The 17,938-nt window shown below is 37.3% G+C and overlaps 1 protein-coding gene and 1 long non-coding RNA gene across 2 annotated transcripts in view; one reads left to right on the top strand and one right to left on the bottom strand.

Moving 5' to 3' along the window:
• The first annotated feature begins 197 nt into the window (after positions 1–197).
• Positions 198–5,668, top strand: LOC118478376. Its single transcript, XR_004859000.1, has 2 exons — positions 198–5,052; positions 5,083–5,668. It is a non-coding gene; the product is annotated as an uncharacterized LOC118478376 (long non-coding RNA).
• Positions 5,669–11,309: 5,641 nt separating this feature from the next.
• The window catches only part of LOC101847679 (serine palmitoyltransferase 2), a 41,867-nt gene continuing 35,238 nt past the window's right edge, over positions 11,310–17,938 (bottom strand). Inside the window, exons 10-13 of the mRNA XM_013086889.2 lie at positions 16,557–16,692; positions 16,006–16,135; positions 15,222–15,320; positions 11,310–14,802 (exon numbers count right to left, since the gene is read on the bottom strand). Of these exons, the coding sequence (XP_012942343.1) occupies positions 14,800–14,802; positions 15,222–15,320; positions 16,006–16,135; positions 16,557–16,692 (368 nt within the window). The 3' untranslated portion in view covers positions 11,310–14,799. The remainder of the gene's footprint in view (positions 14,803–15,221; positions 15,321–16,005; positions 16,136–16,556; positions 16,693–17,938) is intronic.

Raw genomic sequence — 17,938 nt, 5'->3', positions numbered from 1 at the left:
GTGCACAGTGTGTGTTTTGACCAGCCTTACTTTCTTCGCACACTGCATGGTGCATGATTACTCTCAGCATTTTCCACAAGTTGAAACAGACAAGGTAATGCTCTGTACACAAAAACTATATGTTTGATTTAATGGTTGTAAAGCGCGTAGAGCATGCTGTAGAGAATGGATATCCGCTACATAATGCAATTATTATTATTATATTTGTTATTATTATTACATTTATATTAGTGTTATTATTATTTTTATTTTTATTATTATTAGAATTTCCAAACGAAGTCCCTAACATAACTGCAATCAGAGTTGGATGGAACAATGGCCGCCCTGACAGTGCCTGGGATCAGAGTTCAGTGACTTTTCAGGATCGTATGCAATTTTTGCTATCCTTTTGATTTTTTTTTAAAAAGGATAAATTTTGATATTCTACAGTTCTCTTTGTATAACAAAAGTATGTTTCTCTGGCTGCAACAAGAGCAGATGCAAGAATGGTTCTGGTTATACTGCATGCTTCTGGGACAAAAATAGTGGTATCATGAATATTTTATGTGATGCAGATTGTACATTTATTTCTTGCTTTGTGGTCAAGATATTTATTATTTAGTTTGTTGTTTGCTTTTTGGTGTTTCTAGTCTGTCCATATTGTATATTACGCTTTAATGTTATCTTTATTTGTCAAGAGTTCATGTTGTTTTATCAGCTGTATTTGTGTTAATGTTTTGAAGATACTCTAGTATGGTCTCTTGTAATTGGTGTGAAGCCAGTAAGATCAGACACAAAGGGTACGGAAAAGATTCCTCTCAGTCGGTGAGAGCATCAACAATCTTCATACATGTTACCTTGGGGCAAAAGCATCTTAAGTTTTGTTATACTTATTATTTTCTGCTGAAACTGATAAAGCTGGTGGAATGTTGTGAAAATGAACGGTTTGGAACCTCTGGTTGTGCGGTCAGTTGAACAGATATATTTGGATGTGGAGCCGTTTTATTTTTTCCTTCCCTTGTTTGACTTTTCATGGCAGATGTGGGTAGAAAAACCTTGGCTTTGTCATCATTGTGTTTGTGAAGGAAGCCTGTGATCATTGTCAATGCAGCCAGGTGAAGTGAGGCACTTCTGGAGAACTGAATGTTTCAGTTGGTGGGGAGAAAAGATCAAAATGATGGATATTTTGTGAAATGTCTTAGCTACGATTGGTAATAGTTTGTGATTTGTCCTTTCCTCTCAACGTCCGATGCATTGCTCAAATCATGTACATGTCATGCATTGTGTGAGCTGAGTCTTGCCCTGTTGTGGGCAACCTCCAGAAGGATTGTCATCTGGAAGGATTTTTTTATTGAATTTTTTATTTGAGTATAGTAATTTGGAAGTGGTGTACTGTTGTTTGAGCTTGAGATTTCCCCAGCTATCATCCTGGTTGGCCTGAGATACTTGAATGGCCATACTTGGCAGCCAGTGGCTTTATATACCCTTGCAAGCCTATATATGCAATCATATACTGTGGGTTGGTGGGTTTGTCTAGTTATCAGAGCCTTTTTTCTACCAGTTCTGCCAGACACATATACATTGTTGGTTTGGTGGTACTCTGCTGTGATTTGCTCCTTCTTTCCTATCAAAGTGTTAATCAAAATCTGTCTATCCGTTTATCTCTTTTTTTTTTGTATGTAACTCTTGTTACTCCTCTAATTTTTGGCACTAATGTGACCTAATTGTGTTTTTCAAGTGCCAGAAAACTCATACTAAAACTTAAAAAATCTGACACATTCAATTCATCTCTTCTGGGTATGCTGGCACTGGTTTGCAGTGTTTTCTGGTTGCCTTTCCTCAGTGAGTGGGTGTGGACCACACTTGATGCAATCCTCTCTTCTCCCTACTCCTACCCAAACTGCCTTACTTATAATATTTACATGTCACCTTATATCTTTTGGTGAACAATGATGATTAGCTTAAAAGAATAGAAAAAGAAAATGAAGACAGATCCCAAAGGTGTTACAAGTTAAGATTAAGTTGGATTAGTTATGGCTTGTTTTAGTAATTGTGTTCATCTGTGCACTCATCAACTCATCACTCACTATTTGTGATATGATAGGCATGGTAGAAGTCTCCACTACTTTAAGGGGAGATTAATTTTATTCAATCATGGGTTGTTCTTTCTAGTGCGAATAACACTGTTTAGAACATTTACATGTTTAATTAAATTTTAAAGTAAAATACATAAAGTGAATAGCTTAGCTCTGGGTACATTAATTCCTGCTATGCTTACTTTCTGGCTGCAACACCCACCTGACTTGCTTAATAGTATCACAAAACCAGACCGCTGACTCGTCAAGAAAGGATTTTACCTGAGGGTTGGGTTGGTATTTGTTGTTAGTCTTTCTTCTTGTTTTTTTTTGAGATGGTATGACTTTACCCCCATTGGTTCAAGGCATGTATAGATCAGATATGTGACCAATGTAATTGAAAGTTCGATAGAAGGTCTTTCACTTTAGCCTACAATATTTACATACTTTAAAAATGTTTTCTCTTTTTGCAATGGAATCCAAGTATGACAAACCCTGATGTAATTCAGTTTCACATAGTTTTATAGTTATTTGTTGCAAAACTCCTGCACCTGACATTTAGACAGTTTTACGGAGAGCAGAAAATCTGTCCAGATTCTTATTTCTAAAGATGAAGTTATAACTTTTGGAGTACCATATACATTATTTACACTTATCTTGCATATACTGTGCTGTTTGCCATTTTTAACAACTTATTGTAAATGAATAAGTGATAGCAGTGAGTTTGAGGAATTCATTTGGAGAATGTCACAAGCCACACACAAAAAAAATGACGTGGTAAACTCCCATGAGCCGCTTGAATTATACTTATACCTGCACGAGTTACACATCATGGAATGATTCATTACGTCACGTTTAATTTGCTTTCAGGAAGTGTTTATCAGTGAACGAGGCTGAAGCACCTTTTGTTAAAGCTAAAGTAGAGGAAAAAAGAAAAATGCAAATGTATGCAGCTGATAGCTCTTCTTGTAAAAGAACATGCCCTTATTTGTTATGCCTTAAAGTTTTTAAGACCGAAACCATAAAGATTGCAATTCTTCTTTTCTTTGCATGTTACTCTCTTGTTGTCACCTCTAATCTTTATGAAGCACTTATATATATTATGTCTATTTGTGCAAGTGCTGTAAAACTCTTAAATAAAACAAACAACCCTCGTTTTATTAAATTGAAAGAGGCTGAAACAGCTTGAAACGACTTATTTATTATAAAAGGAAGCCTGTTGAACCTCGTAGGAGTTCCCACTGTTGTGCAAATAGTCCTTCTTCCCTTCCCCTGTATTGTGGTTTTTATCTCTTCTTTCTTGCTTTTCCCCAACATGAAATGATCAGTATTGTATTGATACTGTTGTTGTTCATGTTTGTTCAGAAACTTGAACAACACAGATTGGTAGAACAAGCTCTTCTGTTGGTGAAATGATCAAATACAAGAGTATATTTATTGTTGCTCTTTCAACTGTTTTCTTTTTTTTTTTTTTTTTTTTTTTAAAGTGCAACCATCATTCTTCTTTTTGTATTGCTGTAGTCATTGACCAACAGTTTGTTTGATATTTTGTACAGTTGATCCTAGAGATGAACCGACTTTTTATTGTGTGCTTCACTCATTTCCGGTAGTGAACCTTTGTGTCTGATGCCTTTTAGCCTACCTGCAGAAAGGATAGCGTCTCTTGCTAAAATTACATAATATGTCATCTGCCAGCTGTTCAGATGTGCTCCCCAATTTTTGAACACTTTTTTTTTATAACAGTTTCTTAACTTGTGGTATCGGATGCATGTGCTCAAGAAATATCTTGTGAAAATTCAAATTTTAAATTTGGAGAAAAAACAAAGCAAGAAATACATTCTGTAGGTACAGATACAATAAGAAAAACAATTTTGATCTCTCTCCTGAGAAATGTTGCTTTTTGGACTTAAAACAGATGAACAGCTTGCTGACATTGTGCATTTTGCAATGTAAGTTCTTCTGTCCATCTTTCTAACAGAATTGTTATCTCTTTTTTTATAATGAATATCTTTGTACTTCCTGTGTTGATGTTGTTGGGAGAAGTTTAAGTATACCAATGTTGTTCAGAGCACTGTGTATGTTGTTCAGAGCACTTTTTGTTGCCATGGATGGTAGGCAGGAAAGCATTAATGTGGCTCATATGTTGGTATCTGGCTTTTCTGTCTTGATTTTGTGCTACATATACTCAAAGGATGACCTATGATGGACTGTCTAAGCAAGGAACTTTGTAGTAGACTGCTCCAGTTATTGGAATGTCTAAGTGAAAAAAAACTTGAGCGTTTGACTAAAATAATTTATTGTAAGTGTTTTTAACACAATTTAGATCCCAGTCATTTAGGAGGTGGGCTTCAACCCTGCCTGTTAGTGTTAGCGTCAACCTTGACATCAGTTTGCTGGACTCAAGCTGCCCTACACAACTTTGAAAACATAATCACTAACAGCAGTGTGAAGGATCTGACTGAGTTTTATTTTTGAAAAAAACGTATTACGTTAGGGAAAAGTCTGTTCGACTACATTGTCCATTACTTGTGTGTGTTTCTGCTGGATGTTCAGTTTTTAGTTAGCTCCGTTTCAGTACTTCCGTGGAATCCTTGTTATTTTCTCATTCCTGTAGACTTTGGTGTAGGTGAAGTTTCTTGACTGTGCTGTCCCGAGTATTTATGATGGGGTCTTCTTAACACTTTGCCGCCTCATCTCACAGATTGGCGATGTTTACCACCCAGTTTCTTCGGATTTTCCCCAGAATATGATGGCAAAGTGTTAATGTACAACGAGCATGATATTGATATATTATAACAGAAGTGTGGCCACACAACGTAAGTCGTGTGCAGAGGTGACAACACTGTACACCATGTGACACAGCACTGTATGTCAGGTACAGGTGAAATGTCATACGCCATATGTAGAAGTGACACCCAACCATGTCATGTGTAGAGGTGACGCAAACCATGTGTCATGTATACATGATATGTCGTCATACCGTACATCATGTGTAGAGGTGATATGTCGTCATACATCATGTGTAGAGGTGATATGTCGTCATACATCATGTGTAGAGGTGATATGTCGTCATACATCATGTGTAGAGGTGATATGTCGTCATGCATCATGTGTAGAGGTGATATGTCGTCATGCATCATGTGTAGAGGTGATATGTCGTCATACATCATGTGTACAGGTGATATGTCGTCATACATCATGTGTACAGGTGATATGTCGTCATACATCATGTGCAGATATGACACATCATATGTCATGTTCAGAGGTGACACCAGACCACATGTCATGTATATATGTGATATGTCGTCATACATCATGTGAGAGATGCCACAATATATGACGCGTCATATACAAAAGTGGCCACAATTTTCCAACCCTTTTTCAGCCTACCTGCTGGCAGAGATCAAGATTTCCTCTGACATTATGGCGGTCAAGTGCTTTGATGTTATACATTACCTGTCTTCAGAGTCAATTATTATATTTAATCTATTTACAACAATGACAAATCAATTAGAATGAGAGTTGAAGACAACAAAAGGATGAGACAGTGTGAGTGACACCTTGTTTTTGAGAATTGGGAAAATAAATATTGATGAATGAGAAAGATGTCAAAAGTACGTTGTTTTTTTAAAATTTACTGTTGTACGAGAACTTTCTTGAACTTGATTCTAGTTTATGTGAGGGTGAGTGTTGGATGGTGGGATGTGTTTGAAGATGGACCGCTGTGTTGTCTGTGAATTATGTTTGTGTTTGTGCATATCACAACCTCAGTGTTTTCTTGTCGTATCTCCATTTTTAATAACTGTGAAAACAGTTCATAACGAAGAGTGAGCTTAAGAAGAAGTCACATTTTCACTATTTAAAAAAATGGAGATACAACAAGAAGGCACTGAGGTCACAACATGTTTAAAAGCGAAGGTATGGGTCTTGAATACTTGAATGTAGAACTGGGGCCCTAGGAAGACGGGGTGCTCCATGCTTCCTCTCCCCTCTTCATAAGGGCCCATTTTCAGTGTGGGCAGGCTGATTGTCTCCATCATCAACAGGTTGTTGTAGCATCTGATGGGGTCACACAGGTTGCTCCTCCTTCCTTCACCAGGCTGAAGCACTCCTTTCTCAATCACATTCTCCTTCGTGAAGGAGTTCCCTTTACAGCTGCTGGCTAAGCGTTCTTGGACAAAGGCTATTACAGTTGGAGCATCAAGGGTAATCACTCCCTCTATGTTTGCGGAGCCTGCTAGCTTATCTGCTCTTTCGTTACCCTTGATTCTTGCATGTCTTGGGCTGAAGATCCACTGTAAGCGTCTGATTTGGCTGTCGGTCAGGATCTTATCCAGGGTACTCATTGTGAGTAAAATAGGGATCGGGAAGTAATTACTCAAGAGGGGTGGTTGGCGTGCTCTGATCAATGGTTTATCATATATTTTGGCCTTTTTGTCGGGATGTTGTGTCCTCTCAGCCCGGATTGGCCCTGACAGGTAGGGTTGAAAGCCCATCTCCTTAATGATCTAAATTGCGTCTAATGGGGAAATAAATTACCCATACTGGTATGAACACATCATCCCGACATTGACACTGTTCTGATTGTGGAAAATTCTCAGAATAGCGTTCAAAGTTCACAAGTGAAGCCATAAATAAGAAAGTTTAACTAACCATATATAATTCAACCCTATCCGTACGTCGTGTTTTACTATTATATCAATATGATGTGGGGAACTCTGTGCCCCCTCTTTCCAAAGTTTATTTTCACTTACGATTACACTTTCTTGTGGAATCTTGTTTTGTTTATGACCTTTTCGCTCACAAGACTAATTATTTTCAAGGAAATGCTGAATCTTTGTCCCTTTTTCCCGTTCTTTGTTTTGCCTACCTTCTGAAAGAGGTGGGGGGGGGGGGATTTTCCAGACAGTCTTGGTGTCTATTGAAAATACCACTCCACGAGTCCGATTCCCCCTTAAATCTACCCCGAGCTAATTTGTTGTTAGTAGTATTAGAAAGAGTTTCACGGCACTTGCAACATAATAAGGTCATATGTGTCAGGACACAGTGGAATCAGGCACTCATTGATTTTTTGGCATATAAGGGTATTGGTTTCATCTCAAAACCTGTTCATTTGTCTTGTAATATTTGGTGAAAAAAATAGTCATCTATCTTGAATAGTGGTCGAGATATTTGTGATTAAAGGAGGAGGGGTTGCCCTGTTTCAGAGGTAAAATAAGCGAGAAAATGGCCGCCAAAGTTTGGTTACTAAAATAGCTTGAGAGTCCTTGAAAATGATAAATTACATTTTGTGCCTTTAATCAACGTTTTTCTGTGAAATTCGCATAGAAATGTGTTTTTATGTGGACACGAAAGGTATTGAACCAAAAAACGAAAATTCTATAAGTTTCCAAACTGGTGGAAAAGTGCCTGTTTCTTCAATTCCATTATTTTGAATAGCGCCTGATTTCACCACGCTGACTCACATATACCTTATATATATATAAAAGTTTAAGTGATGAAGTTAAGAAGTCTTACTACAGACAGTAAAAAACACAAAAAATTAAAGGAGGAAAGATCAGGGCAATAGATGTTCAAGTTTGATAAGAAAGAAAGAGCAAACCACACCAGAGCACTCACCAACTACCCTCTAGCTAATTTGTGAGATAATGTAAAACTGTTAAAAAGAAAGCTAGTCATAACTATTCTAAATACCTCAACTGCGTCACACAGCCTGCTGATTCAGATTCCAGGAACAAATAACTTAGCTGGCTTTGCTTGTCTGCTCTTTCTAGTACATTTTTTTTTTTTTACAGAGTTCTAGATGGTAGAGCTTCATTCATGGGGATGAATCGATTTACAAGAAAGGGCAAAATGTCTTGATTTTTGGTGTATGAAATGTCCTTTTGATGTGCAGATTTTAACAAGTGTTGATGAACAGAAAAACGTGTTTGTTTGAGAAAGAGAAGCACATCCACACTCAATAAAGGTCAATGGGTGCTGGGAAAAAGCAAGTGGGACAGACAGAAACAACAGAGGGTTAAAAAGTACATGTAGTAGTAGTACATGTACATGTAGTAGTAGTACATGTAGTAGTACATGTAAGATCTTCCACTGGCACCCTCCATCTGCAGAAAGGCTAAATTAACCGAAACAATTTATAATGAAGAAAAATGTTATATTTGACCCTGAACAGCGATCTTCAGGTGCAGTTCCCCTCCTTTAAACAACAGGCAGGCATGCCTTTGCAATCAAACTTTGCCTGTCAATATTGCAGTGCATAGAATTTGTTAAGTGTTAATCTAGCATTTGGAGCCACAAACTCCTCCCCCCCCCCCAAAAAAAAAGAAACCAACTAACAACTCAGACCAGTCCAGCCTTGAATTATTGTCCATTTAAAAGTAATTATAGTCAAGCTACTGAATGGACAGCTCACATGAACTAGTTTTCATAATAGACCACTAATTTGAAGAAATAATTATTGGACCAATGTCACTTTAAGATTCCAATACTGAGAGCAAATTACTTACGCATGTTCCCTTCCATTGCATTTCTTTTCAATATGCATGCAAGTCTTTCAGCAAGCCAAAATGTTGCTGGTTCAAATAAAAAAATGAGCACAGTGTGACACATCGTACCTTTAGACAACAGTGCACACACCAAATAAAGAACTTTCAACACCGCCACGCCACAGGTGATAGGATGGGTTAAAATTGGTGCAAGAACTAAAGTAGAGACTTGATGGATTGAATGTAGCCCTGAGGTGTTCTACTAAAAATATACATGTATTGTGAAGACGGGCACTACTGAGTTGTCCACTTCCTATTTACAGTCGGGTTCAGATAACTCCAACAAGTTGGGGATCGACAAATTAGTTGCGACACATCCATAATTTGGGTAACCTGATAAGCCAAACATTACAAAGATATCGGTCGAAGAAAGGCAAATTTACGAGCTATCCCCGATTTCAAGTTCTCCGTATTCACGTCATCTGTGTTCGACTGTAAATGAAATGTTTATATCTATACTGCATATAAGAACTTGCTTGTTTAATTAGATAGAATAGAAGCTCAAGGATACAGTAATAATGACTAAAATCTAAGAGCAGGGAAAGAAAAAGACAGACCTAAACAACTGGGGGAGAGAAAAGGAGAAGGACCTCCCAGTTTGTGTATTCCTTCCAACAAATGAAGAAGAGCAGGTGAGGTAACTGATCAGTTTGTCCATGGTCAACACTTTTTGGGCCTTTTCAACCTCCAAGACCAAATACAAAACTACTCGAAACTCATCCTTTATACCATAGCCTACATTTTATGGAGAACCCCTCCCCCGTAAAACTGGCAAGACTAATGACAATTTACTCAGTCATAAGCTAAGCTCACAGAACATAATCTTAATCCTTTTAGTTTGATTTTCTATTCACAAAATAATCAAATTTTTTGTAGCTGTTTGGGAAGCCGACCTGGTGGCTGTAAAAACCTTTTTCAGATTTTGACCCAAAGAAAGGGATAAATATAGGAATAAAATTAGGACACACAAGGGACTGAAAGCCACTTCAATCAGTATTGATTGGTTTATTATATAAACAATGCAATGATAGCCAATACAAAGAGACAAACCTCTAAATCAATGCCTATAAAGTTGCCTTTATTATGTTTGAAGGAAGAAAGAACAAAATCTGGATAAGAAACGAAACTTATCTGCTGAAGGAAATGAATACCGTATCACATACAATATTGCTTGACAAATTGTCAATCTGTTCAAAACCTAACAAGCGACATAAGTGCTTACCAAAAATATTTAAAAACTTAATATAAAAAAATAAAAGTGAGCTATTAGTAATAGTATTACTGGCAAGTCAGATTATAAAAACAGCTGTCAAACTATATCACAAGTTACTGTTAATAAAAATTAGATTATAGAAGCAAGTAAACGTAACCGGTGTAAGTGATTTCAATTTGAACATCTCTTGTTTTGTGTTTCACAGCATACCAAAACAGATTAAACTCAATCTTTTAGTCTACCAAGCAGGTTTCTTCACTTAATTTTGTACTTCAGTTTGAAGCAATAATTATTAAAATAAAAATCAGCTTTACAAAGGAATGGAAAGGAGAAGGAGGATGCACAACTTGGGTGAGTGAGGAATAAAATATGATGGGATCATTTTCAAAAGTCTGGAGACTGAGATATTGCTATCATTACTCTTCACTTGTTAAAGTTACTTTAAAATTTAAGCAATTGTTGAGAATTGTGGAGGAAATGGCATAAAATATATCCAGTTTCTCAACCACTCAAGCTTATATTTGTTATAGAGGGAAAAAAAAGGTAAAACAAAATTTCCTCATGAGCAAAACCACAATATCTTAAGAATGTGGCACATACTATAAGATACAATATGTAAGCAGAAAACTGTTAGATATATGTTTTTTGGTACGTACTAACAGAAGGAGAAACTGTGTATCAGCAAAGGCAAGTCAAGCCTCAAAGATGCATCATGCAGAAAAGACCATACAATGTCAACTAGCCACTATTAATACCTCCACAGACTTTCGGCATCAATAGACAAGAACAAAATTTAACAAATTACACAAAAAGGCACCAATTGGCATTTCTCAAAGGGTGGGTGTGTTGATGGAAGAGTGAACACAGAACTGAGACCCACAAGACTTCAAGTTAGGGAAAAAAGATTAGTATATTATTTCTAAATCAAAGAATTCTTAAGGAAATGAAAATAAAACAAATTATGTTAGAAACTCTCCCCCACCAGAACAAATGTACACTCGCTAAAACAAGCACACAAACCACCCCCACCCACCCCCAAAAAAACCCATACAACTCTTCCATCATAAAAAGCAAAAAAAAGTGGAACCAAACCCCCCCCCCCCCCCCCCAAAAAAAAAAAATCCACAAAAGACAAACAAGTGCTCTTGTGCAAGTCATGTCCTCTGACATGTGTGTCAAGGTCAACAACCTCTGACCTTGTACATGAAGGTCAGTGTTCTCTGACCCTGAGTGTGACAGTCAAGAATCATTCCACAGAAGCAAACACACAAGACATAGCCTCTACCTGCAGGCTAACAGCGGCCAGAACAAAGCCTAGGTCTTTCCCAAACAGTTTCTCCTTCAACTATGAAATTAATAGAAGATAATGCGCCTAAATTCTGCTGAAGAAAGCAATACAATTACTTATCTGAAATCAATAGAATAAAGATAAACACACAAAAAAAGGCTGGGAAAAAAAAAGGATTGGCAAAGGACAGGCAGGAGTGAAAAATGGAACACAAAGCATATCATTTTAATAATTCAGCATAAATCCATTCAAGAATAAATATCTCATACCAGTAGTCCAATAAGTTATTTTACATTTCTGATTCAAGACAACATTCAATAATAAACATATTCATTTATTCTTAAGTGCACCAAGATCTAAAAGAGAGTAACACAGCTGCTCGTCTTCAAAGAAGCTATCCAAACGACAAAGCGACTTATTCTTTGAAAAACCTCATTTCCCAGGGGCTTCTTGGCTGCTTTCTATTCTTATTCCGACATTGTTGTAATGGAACTTTAGTGCCTAAACAAGCAAAAACAGGGTACCAGTGTGAGCTGCATTTTTTTTCTTTATTCAACATCGATTATATCTCACAAACCAATGTCTAAAATATAGGAGAAAGATTAAAGTGAATAATAATCTTTCCTTGAACATTTTTCCTCTCCATGAAATAAGTAAACATCCATCCAAAGTAATTCTCCACCCCTCCCAAGATTAAAAAAGAAAAGCATTCAAAAATGGAAATCGTAACACTCCAGAATTTAACAAGTGATCATGTGCTCAAAATGATAACACAGATTGGAATTCCATTAACTTCACAATTTTAATAAAGAAATCAAGAAACCAATCTGAGCAAACAAGCAATAAAGCATCTTGTATTTGACACTAACAGTGTCCCCGTGCCTTGAATATTGAGCTCTCATTTCACCACAAACAAGCTGAAGGACAAAGGACATTGAATGAAATATTTCACAACAACATTAACACGACTGCTTTGTTCATTTTAAACTTGTCAACATGATGTTTCTTGACCCATAAGTGTGTGTGTGTGATAGGGACTCGGAGGTGAAAACAAATCACTTCCATTCAAAGTTTGTCTAAGGAAAACGATAAAAAGAGTGGGGATTTCAAAGCTAGCCAAGATGAGGGGGCAGTAAATGAGCAATACAGCAAGGCTTTTCCTGTTTTGAGGGAATTTTTTTTCTCCACAACAGGACAGCCTTTTGATTCTTCCTGATATGCTGTAAAATATATAAACAGATCATCCTCCTAATAGAAATAAGAAGGAAGCTATAAAGAACTAGAACAAAATGTTCTTGTATGTCAAGGTGAGCGAGGGGGAACGACATGCCAATTGAACGTGACACTGGCACTTCAGAGGGGAGAAAGATAATGACCCGCAAACCTTTCATAGTTTGATAGACAACTATGACCCTTAACAAACAAGTATAGATATATTTCTAAAAAACAAAAAAACTTATACAATGGAAATGAAAGGGGTTCTCATGAAGACTGAAGCACAATAGAATATAAACAATACAAATAAAAGTTAAAATGTACATTTTCATTTCTAGCACAATTAAGGTATACTTTTGTCCATACCTTCCATAGCGATTATCAATACATTCCCGAGGTGCATACATAAAACTGACAAGCTGCATTTCAATGATAAATGTTTTTTAAGAGGCTGATCACCACTACAATAAATATCTCATTCCTCGCAAATGTCACTTACTACAAAGTCCGACTGAGTTGAAATCTAACAGATGTTTCTTAAGTCTTTAACCACAAAACAACCTGGTAAAAATCCCACTTCTCTTAGCTTCATTCCACCGACGCCTTTGGAAAAAGGGCAAGTGTACCAAATATTCCAGATTCCACCATCCACATCAGATAAGTACAAGTTTCACTTTAAGCCAATAGCAGCCAGGACCTACTTTGTAGCAAGCTATCTTTGCTTTGGAACGGGTCAATTTGTTTTTAAAAACCCAACTCCATAAGAATTAGTAGTATGTAAACACACCGATTCCAATTTATCAAACCAAATCTAGACTCAGAGCATGCCTTTAATATACAGTAGATTTTGTTTAACACGAACCTGTTTGACACCAAATTCCTGTTAATGCGAAAAATGTGTAAATTTTATAACCCCGTTCTTTCCCCTTCTTTATTCTATGCATTGCAACTTCTCTTAAAACAATAAGAAATTCCAGCTGATTAACACTACTCTCTCACCACCTGCTGTTTACAGGAAATGCGTGGGAAAAAAAACCTTGAGATGAGACACTATGTGTAACTGTCAACCATCCCTAATTCCAAAAATGTCACACACCTCATTAGAGGCAGCCCAGGGTGTTACCTTAAAATGGGTATAATTCAGTCAAATATCGACGGATATGTTTGAGTGTGAACTCAAACTCTACGTAATTAGACAGAGACTCACAGTGCAGGTGAAAATAGCTAGTAAATGTAGCACAGGAGTAGGGGTAGATCTTGGGGTTGATGAAATAAGTGCCCCCCAAAAATGCCACTTAGGTGGAGATCCACTAAAACGCGGAGCCAAATATGCTGCTGAAGTGGCATCCTGGAATCAAAGAATTAATGGAAACATCCAATTTTTCAGTTTTCAGATATCTTGATAATGTGCTACCAGGAACTATTATTTATTAATTACATTAAAAAGAAGAAAAAAAATTTGATCTTCAACTTGAACTGAGTATTAGCATGAAAACCATCAAGGAAATAGCTACAACTTCCCTTGAATCTCATTCTGTGCAGTCAAGGCATCCATCTAAGGTTGAAAATATGGACGCCCCTTTCTCAATCTCCAAAAGTTAGCAGCTCTGCATGTGCTATTAATGACAAAAAAATAGGTTCCACACAGCCCAGCATGTGATCTTGTCAGTTTTGGTTGCAATGTACAGAAAGGAACAGCCTTCCCATTTTACAGGTTCTTTTCATTCGCACTTTGCTAAACACAAACAAATTCTCAGGTCTCGTGAAGTTCGTTTTATCAGGGTTTTACTGTATACTACAAACATCTCTAGAAATCAGGAAAGCAGTTAAAAGAACTCATCTGTGCATAATCATACAGCAAAACCATAATACCGGTATAGACATATGGCAAACTCCATGAAGATGTGAATTCAGCTGGAAAAAAAATTCAAGTAAGATCCGTCTTACAGTCTTTGAGATGTTCCTCCTCAGAAAGTAAAACAGTATTAATTATAGAATCTCATGGGCGATCAAAAAATATTTGAGAGCACCTGCTCTGCGAGGCAAAGGACAGACTCATTTTACTTTATATGACTTTATATAATCTATATACGTTTTTTTGCTAAAAAGGAAGCATTAACAAGTAAAGAGAACCAAAGACTTGACATCTGCCAACAAATACAATCATTAGGCATGACATAAGGCAGGTAAAGCAATACAAGCAAAATGAAAGTTAATCACATAAATCTACTGGACTCTCAGGCTGGTGGCTCAAACAGAAACTTCTTAGCTGAACTTGAAAAGCAAAACTTTTTGGTAGTATTTCGTCATACTTCTACATACTAGAGAACCTGTCCTTACAGCTAATAAATATCACAATTAGCGAGCACTGACTGGATATCACAGGTCTTTAGTTGTCAGTCATGATCAATCAATTGAGATGTTCTTGTCCGAAACAGCTGTTGTAGTCGACAATAATTTAAGTCTGTGCACAGGTAGATGTTACTGGAAGGGAAAAAAATAAAGATTTTCAATTGATTAAAATGAAAGACAGTTTGCAACATGTCGCATGATACATAAATATATACACACGCATACTTATGGCCACATTACAAACAAGGTGGGAGAAACCCACATTAAGAACTGATGTATCATACCTTGCCAACCAAACAAAACAAAGTCCAGTTTGGGGACCAAATACGAATTCTCATCTTCTTCTATAAACTACTTCAGTATATAAGCCACACAATAACCATCGGACTATTTTTGCAGCAAACATGTTTTTAAAAAATATATGAACAGGGCAAAGAGTTTGTCTCATGCCAATGTACCATATCTGATTTCTGTAATGTTTCTTGCTAGTTTAAGTACATTTCATGGAATGTAAACAGATGCGAAGTCATTTTCTTCTTATCACTATATACCTGGATAAGTTCAATATCATCCTCTGAAAAATCTGGTGCTGGAAGGCTGGAATACCTCAGTCGAAGCAAATCTCCCACATCATCAATGATCTGTATGGCCTGTGAAACAAGTAATCGACTTGTTCAAAAATTCACTGCAAACTGCAAGTTTACTCTCTTGTAAGGAATAACACATTATACACCATGTTTCTACACTTGAAAACAATTGAGTATGCTACAAATTCCCCGGTTTACAATTCTTATATGATGGGTTTCTAAAGAGTGAAATCACTTTCCCAGTATATCAAAGTAATAATGTTTTTTATAAGAGAGGCGGACACGGATAAGGATGGTATTCAAGGTATATGTCGACACATGCATATCTCAAAGCAGAAGTTTTTGAAGGACATTTCATTAGTGGGGAGAATCTGCACTTTGTGCTGGTGGGACAGTAAGTTATTTACAAGTCGCTACCCTAGAATTACACAGTTCTATCTGCTCACTACCTAGTTTTGAGAATTTTGACATTAAAATTTTGAGTTTCACAACATGTCAAGCTTTTTTAAATGCAATTCTTTGAATACCTTGACAACGACTCTGAATAATCTTTGAATAATCTTACGATTTTGACGGAGCAGATAGAACATATGGTTTCTGATCTCATGGTCTTAGTTACTTAAAACAGCCAGAAATGTCAGATAGACATTTTCTAAGGTAGTAAAGTATCCAATCCCCAATCCCCCCCCCCCACACACACACACACACACGCGCGGTAGATGATGTGCTAAATAAACATGCTTCTCACTTCGTCCAGCATTTCCTTCGTGTGAGCTGCAGACAAACAGAATCTGGCTCTTGTCTCAATGAGGGGCGTAGCTGGAAAGCCTACCACAACTGTGGCCATGCCGCGACGAAGGGTCTCTCGGCTGAACATACTGAAATATAAATACAGAAATTATAAACACACTAGACCGCTCACAGATAGGAAAACTTCTGCTATAAATTCAAGTTTAGAGTTGAATAAAAAGCAGGCCTGTTCCAGAAAACCCACCATTATTGTCAGGAAAACAAGCAAGACAAAGACAAAAAGGCAGAAGCTGTTTTTGTTTGGTAAAAAAAGTTTAAGGCACTTGCAGTAAGGACATGCAAGTGGTGTCTTGTTATATTTGGCTGAAGCTATGCAAATGGTACAGCAAACATTTTAATAGAATTTTTAGCAATGATAATGAAAAATTCACTTTTTGCTGAAAATGCTTTTAGAAAAGGTTAACCCCTGTATGATGGTCAATGTGGCTTTAGAAGGCATACATTAAGTAAAAGAACTATCAAAATGATGAGGCAATGCTGAAAACTTACGCGACTTTAGAAGGCATATAGAGAAGTAAAGGAACCACCGGGGAGTCTTTGTTGCCATATAGGATGTAGCCCCTTTCATGCAGACGTTTCCGGAAGTAACGCGCATTCCATGCCAGCTGCCTGATCCTTTTCATGCCTGGAACAACAAAAAAACCAAATCTCCATAGCTATGTGTGAAAATTTTGAAGACATGTCTTCAGTACCGAAACTAACAGCTGTGTTGTGTGAGTGTGTGTGTTTAAAAAAGTTTTAGTAAGTGTTTTATGGCACTTGCAACACAATATAGCAATGCCAATCGGGCTTTCCCGCGAGGCGAAAATTTGGTCCCCGTTTACGGGCGATTTTGCGGACCCGGCCGAAGCGTAGGTGACTAACTTTGTCAACCTCGGTCTGCTCTATTTCCGAACCAATCCGAATGAAACTCGGCAACCAATCAGAAAATAGGGCAAACTAATGATATGTGGACGTTGAAGTTTGTACACATAAATTAACCTATACTTTTGGTGTCGGGAACACTTTCGTATCGTGTACACCGAAAACTATAAGGAGTTTGAATTTCAACGCCGAGATGGTAATAGATCTATCTATCCTCTACAGTGTGCTCAAATTTGAACGTTCTGTGTCAAGTAGTTGTTTAGACCCGATCATAAATGCACGACTACCCCTCTATCCAAAGCGGCTTCGCACGAAGACCGGCCATTTTCCCCTCACTCTCGTGGCAAATGTATGTGACCTACAAATCCCCGCATGACTATTTCGGGCCCGTTCATTGGTCACTTGAAATAGGGCAATGGCGGGCGCGCGCATCCGGTTGTTTTTCTCTCTATTCCCCTGTAACATCGCGATGGGGGTATTCCGAGGCAAGGTTATCTTGTCTCGGGGTGTTCGCTTTTCAACGGGGAAAAATAATTTTTAATTGTACGGCATGCTAGATTGAATTAACTTATCTTTTAAGGTTGGCATGGTCTAAAGTCATCATAAAAAGCTTTGCAATTATTTAGTCACGCTGCCGACATATATTCTCAAAGATCCCATGTTGTGATACGATGCTATAAATAAAATGGACTCATCCCGACACCCCTTTTTCGCAAAATCGTAATATGTACACCACAATTTTAATTGTAACAAAATAACTACGAAATTGGTGGTAGTAAATCTGACAGCAGAAATGATTTCTACACTCAAAAACACATCGGGTAGCCAAGTTTCTCTCGAACACTCCGATTAGTTACCGAGATATCTTCGATTTTCTTACAGAATCTGCTTCTGCGTGGTCCACTTTTTTGGAGTATTTTCCTATATGTGGGTCATCCATATTTTGCCGACCTTTACAACCCCATAACTTTTTATTTATGAACCGATTCTCAAAATTCAAGAAGCAT

The sequence above is a fragment of the Aplysia californica genome, unplaced genomic scaffold, assembly GCF_000002075.1.
Source record: "Aplysia californica isolate F4 #8 unplaced genomic scaffold, AplCal3.0 scaffold00518, whole genome shotgun sequence".
In the NCBI taxonomy this organism is placed as follows: Eukaryota; Metazoa; Mollusca; class Gastropoda; order Aplysiida; family Aplysiidae; genus Aplysia; species Aplysia californica.
The sequence above is the reverse complement of the archived record's forward strand: the minus strand, read 5'-3'. Positions and strand labels throughout refer to the sequence as shown.